The 5,399-nt window shown below is 35.3% G+C and overlaps 1 protein-coding gene across 1 annotated transcript in view; it reads right to left on the minus strand.

The window, feature by feature from the left end:
• The window catches only part of LOC107691775 (heterogeneous nuclear ribonucleoprotein K-like), a 27,128-nt gene that overhangs the window by 11,986 nt on the left and 9,743 nt on the right, over positions 1–5,399 (minus strand). Inside the window, exons 7-14 of the mRNA XM_016490588.1 lie at positions 4,333–4,446; positions 4,066–4,194; positions 3,648–3,958; positions 3,262–3,315; positions 2,038–2,077; positions 912–927; positions 700–732; positions 504–571 (exon numbers count right to left, since the gene is read on the minus strand). Coding sequence (XP_016346074.1) covers positions 504–571; positions 700–732; positions 912–927; positions 2,038–2,077; positions 3,262–3,315; positions 3,648–3,958; positions 4,066–4,194; positions 4,333–4,446 — 765 coding nt within the window. The remainder of the gene's footprint in view (positions 1–503; positions 572–699; positions 733–911; positions 928–2,037; positions 2,078–3,261; positions 3,316–3,647; positions 3,959–4,065; positions 4,195–4,332; positions 4,447–5,399) is intronic.

Below are 5,399 nucleotides of genomic sequence, written 5' to 3' on the forward strand. Positions count from 1 at the left end.
CTGAACCAACTCAATCAATTGCAGTAACACACTGTATAGCACAGTGGTGCTTAGCAGCATTGCAATCAAGCGGAGATCAAATAAAATATAAATATTAATTGAAAAAAAAAAAGTACACTTACATTTAAATGAAAATTAGATAAAAGTTTAAATACTAAAATGACAAACTGTAAATTAAAGCAAATACAAATTTAAAAAAAATTGCAAAAAAAAATTTAAATGAAAATGAAAACTGAAAACAAAAATAATACATAATTACATTGAAAAAAAATATGGTAATAGAATATAAATAATACTAAAGTAACACTGCTGCTTAGGTGTGGGCAAACTGAGTTTGAATCAGGTCATTTCCCAATCCCACTGTTTCAAGTCACTCATTATCTGCACCACCAAATAAAATTCAGAAGTGAATATTAAAATCATTTAAAAACAGAATTAAAACACAAACTACAAAAACCTTGTGATTTTCTATTTTTGCAAATGTTGTGTCATTTTGCACTCACATCTTTAGGGATAGTCACTTGTGTTGTAATAACAGGCCCACCAATGTCACTGTAAGAACCTCGACCACCTGATGAAACAAACAGCTTACTGGGAGTCAGCCAATGCCTATATGTAGGCCTCTCATTCACACTCTTATTCAAGCAGTATTAATATATACAATCCATAATCCATTTTCACAATATCTGACACACTCACCAGATTGGAAAGGCTCCCAAGAAGAATTATTGTCTTCAGATGAAACAAGAAAAGAAAAAGAAGATGGAAAAAGTGATCAAGATATCAGAGCTATGACAGTAAAGGATAAAGAGAGAGAAAAGCAGGAAACGCTACACTATTGAGTGCAGTGCTCCGTTTGGCTGGAGGTAACCTTGAGCTAGTGTGTATGTGTGCAGCTGAAGAACACTCACCATATCCACCTCCACTCTGTGGTAGAGAGAAAAAAAACATGGAGTCAATTCAGGGAGCATAAGCGTAAACTCAAAGCACATTCTACATGGGTCGCTGATTCTTTAAGCTTTCAATCTGACACGTCTATTTAAAATGAAAGCAATAAACCACTCGAGGTCATGCAATACAGTGATTTTTACCACGGTTAAAGGGGTTTTAGGTCACTGCTTTGCCACACACCTAACATTCCTTAACCACTGTAAAACCATTGTAATGCCTGGGTTCTAAGCATACTGATTATTAAAAGCTGTGGAATGACAAAAAACTTTTTTATTTGAATTGACATTTTTGTCAATTAGACATTTATCCCATTTTTTATTATTGTAATCTCATTCAAAATAAATTCAATAAAAATTCACAATATTTAAATTTCCATTGGAATTGGAAGGAACAAACATTATGGTATCAGGAATCAGAAGACGAAAATTTATTAATTTGTCATGAATTTGCAAGAATGCCAAAACAGCCTTTTTATTTCTATTTTAAATTTATTACATTTTTAAATGCAAAATATAAAATATTTGAAAGAAATAAACTAACATTTATTCTATAAAAATGAATTGCATCATTGATATTAATTTTTTTTTCTTTTGAAAGAAACGTGGCCTGGATATGTTATTATGAGACTGAGCTCAGCTGAACACACTGGCTGTTTTATTCAGATTTTAGCGTTGAATTCGACATGCATGTGCTGATACTCTATGTGGATACTGTGAGGCTTGGCATCTTCCAGAACTCTCAACTCACTCAGAGCAGCAAAGCCCAAAGTTCATTGGCGAGTGTGATGGCTTTCACCTACGTATTTAACTGCTCCTTGGTAACCAAGGCAACAAGTGATTCAAAAATCTGTTGCCAAGCAACAGCAGGCCAAACCAGTGCACTAGGCATAAGAGCTCCACATATGCATCTATTACACTGTCACTTCAGTGAGAAAGAACAAGCCATTCCACTTTTTTTCTGAAAGTGCCCATTAATGGAAGAAAAACAAATCTCTATCCTTCACAATGATAGATGACCATCAAATGATGAATCTCAATATATGCTGCAGAACTACAAATTCATATTCCGATGTTGATTTATGCTCACCATGCTCTCGTAGCGGTCTCCAGGTCGCCCCCTTCGGTCACTGCTTACAGGAAAAGAGACATGCTTAATTTTATGTGCTCATAATGGGCACGCTTCTGAAAGCTCTGAAAAAACCCAACATCCTGAGTGGCCTACCAACAGACAAACTAGAAATAACACAGAAATTAGATAAAATGGATAAATATTTACATTTAAAAGGCCATCATTTGATTGCAAATTTTAACTGAACTGATTACAAAATATATTTCATATGCCGATTATTTAATTAATGGAAAACAGGATTTGGTAAAAATAAAACTGAATTTTAGAAGAAAAAAAAAATCATAGGGCCTTAAAAATGCTATTTTTGTTCAACTTTTAATAAATTGCAGTTTAATATTGTAAGTTTCATGATTTCAAACAATTAAGACATGCTTTTTGATGAATACAATTTAATTTAACAATTAAAGCAGAGTCTAGAAACATTTATAAAACAGATCGTTCCGGTCCTTGATCCCGATTGGTTGAGCCACGCGCGAAGCTTTTGTAAATTACTCTACAAACATACACCTTTGTTTACTTTGTGTGTTGCTTGGCAACCACTTTATTGCAATCACAACTGTTTCTGAGGAACTACATTGTTTGGTGGAAGAATACTGTTTTTATTAATATCATTTTATTTGTTTGTTTTATTTTGTGAAAACTTACTACATATATGGAATAACCGTTTTATAAAAGCAATAAGCTCCTTGAAGCCGTGGGTTACAGTGAATTTATAACAGCTAAGGGGCATTGTTAGGCACGATGCGAAGCAGAGGCTTATTGCTTTATTAAATTGAAAAAAAAAAAAATACCGGAATTTGGAAAAAAATAAAACTGATTTCATAGGGCCCTACTAGTCATTTATATTCACGGTGAAAAAAACTTTAAATTGAAAATTTATTTTTACAGAAAGATTTATCAACATGATGTCAATTTTGTTTTCTATTTGACCAATAAATGTAACAGCTTTTAGGACACACATAAACCCATCTTGAGTCCTGTTAGTAGTAAAATTCATTTGCTTTCTCCTTTTATTTTGGTTTGGAAAGGTGTGGTGTGCCAATAAATATTTCAGGTTAATTGGTATTCATTTCACACTCTTTGTGAAGTTTTGCATTTTGTGATTTGCTGCTCATTTTTGTTTTGCTCCCAGTGCGACTAGGGCGTAGGTCAGTTAAATCTACAGCTTTTCCGATTACTTACTTTGGTCTGTCATCCATATTGCTGTGATAGCTCTGGTGGGAAAATCGATCACCTCTGGAAACAAAATGTAATGTAATCAGTTATTCCTTTCCCACGAACACAAATGTAGTTCTATGCTGGTATAATGCATAATATACAAGATATGACAGATTGGCCAGTGAACTCCTAAGAACTGCATTGATTCCCTCACATCATTCAACAATCCCTCACAATTAAAACACAACCAGCTGTGGAAAAGATAATAAAAGGCACCTGATTGCAACACTTACTAAAAAAAAACACATTTACATGTAATTTTATTTTATTACAGTTATAATTTATTGATGCCCTTATTGAAAAACTGTAGGTTACTGCAGGTTGAGGAAATCACTGCTACATTCTCTTACCCTCCTCTAGGTGGTGGTGGTGGAGGCAGAGGCAGGTTTCGGGCCCTACTGCTCCCACGTCCTCCTCTGCCTGGTAGGGGTGGCGGTGGTCCACGACGAGGGCTCATATCATCATAATCCCGTCTGGATGGAGGCATGGGACGACCTCCACGGCCAGGAGGCATGCGATCGAATCCTCCTCTGCTTCGCATTGGGAACCCACCCATAGGCCGTCGCCCTCTGTCTTCATACATCATGGTGAAGCCGCCATAATCATAGGTCTCATCATAAAAGTTTGGGTCATAGGGCTGGGCTCGACCTTTAATGGGAGCCTACAGATAATGCAGGACAAATATAAGCTTTATTTACCAACCAAGAAGAAACTTTTGGATTTTGCTACGTCTAATGAGAAGAAACTGTCAGTATGTTATCATTTCACCTCTGAAATCAGCTCTAGAATGACTTTGATGCACTCAACCACACGCTCAGGTTTACCCCCGACTAGCACTACACGGTCAGTGGAGTGGGGGCAACATTCCTGGAAGAGCTTGATTGTAGTCTGGGTATTCTTAAAAATGAATGAACCAATTTTTCATTGTCAGGGATATATATGTGGGTTTTTTTTTTGTGAAGCCGATTTAAATTTTAAGCCACCTGGTTACTAACTCTATTTTACGATATGGGGTATTTTTAGTACTGTGCTTACCTCCCTCAGTTCTTTGATCTTGGCACCTTTGACTCCGATAATGCCTCCGGCCAAACTCTGATGAATCAGCAGGCGCAGCTCACAGTCAAAGTCAGTCCCACTGTAGTGCTGATACTGCCAAACATACAGAGTAAAGGAACATTTAAGGACACATGCAAACCAATAGACTTTTTGTCACATCCACATCTTAATGAAAACGCATACATATGCTACCGATCAAAAGGTTTTTACATTTTTACTTTAAGCATTCTACATTTTCAAAATGTTTTAAAATAAGTATTTTATGCTCACCAAGATTGCATTTATTTGATCAAAAATACAATAAAACAGGATTATAGAGTTTTATTTATTCCTGTGATGGTAAAGCTGAATTTTCAGCAGCCACTACTACAACAGAAATCCTTCAGAAGTCACTCTATTATATGCTGACTTGGTGCTCAAAGAACATTTCTTATTATCAACATTGAAAACAGTTGTGCTGCCGATTAACTATGATACTTTTTTTTCAGGATTCTAAAAAATATTAACAGAGCAGCTTTTAGCTGAAATAGAAATTCTGTATCAATGTCCTTGTCACTTCTGATCAATTTAATGTACTTTTGCTATATAATTAAATATCAAATTATTACAAACACTTAATTACTAAAAAAGCTTTTTTTTTGTAATCAATCAAAAAAGACTACAGTATAGCTTTACATTATTTTGAACAGAACAGTGTACAAAGTCTTATAGAAAATTAAAGTTGTTATAGACTGAAAATCTCCAAATCATATGCATTTGAAACAAATACGTACACAAAACACTAATGTTGATTTAATGATGTCTTTAAAGGGGTCATCGGATGCCCATTTTCCACAAGTCGATATGATTCTTTAGGGTCTTAATGAAAAGTCTGTAACATAGTTTGGTTAAAATTTCTCAATGGTAGTGTAAAAAACACCTTTTTTACCCTGTCAAAAACAGCTCTTTTCAGAGCGAGACGTTTTGTAGCATCTTCCTTTAAATGTTAATGAGCTCTGCTGACCCCGCCCCTCTCTTCCGAGCTGCTCTCTGAGGGACCGTTCACT

The sequence above is a fragment of the Sinocyclocheilus anshuiensis genome, unplaced genomic scaffold, assembly GCF_001515605.1.
Source record: "Sinocyclocheilus anshuiensis isolate Anshui unplaced genomic scaffold, SAMN03320099.WGS_v1.1 scaffold246, whole genome shotgun sequence".
In the NCBI taxonomy this organism is placed as follows: domain Eukaryota; kingdom Metazoa; phylum Chordata; class Actinopteri; order Cypriniformes; family Cyprinidae; genus Sinocyclocheilus; species Sinocyclocheilus anshuiensis.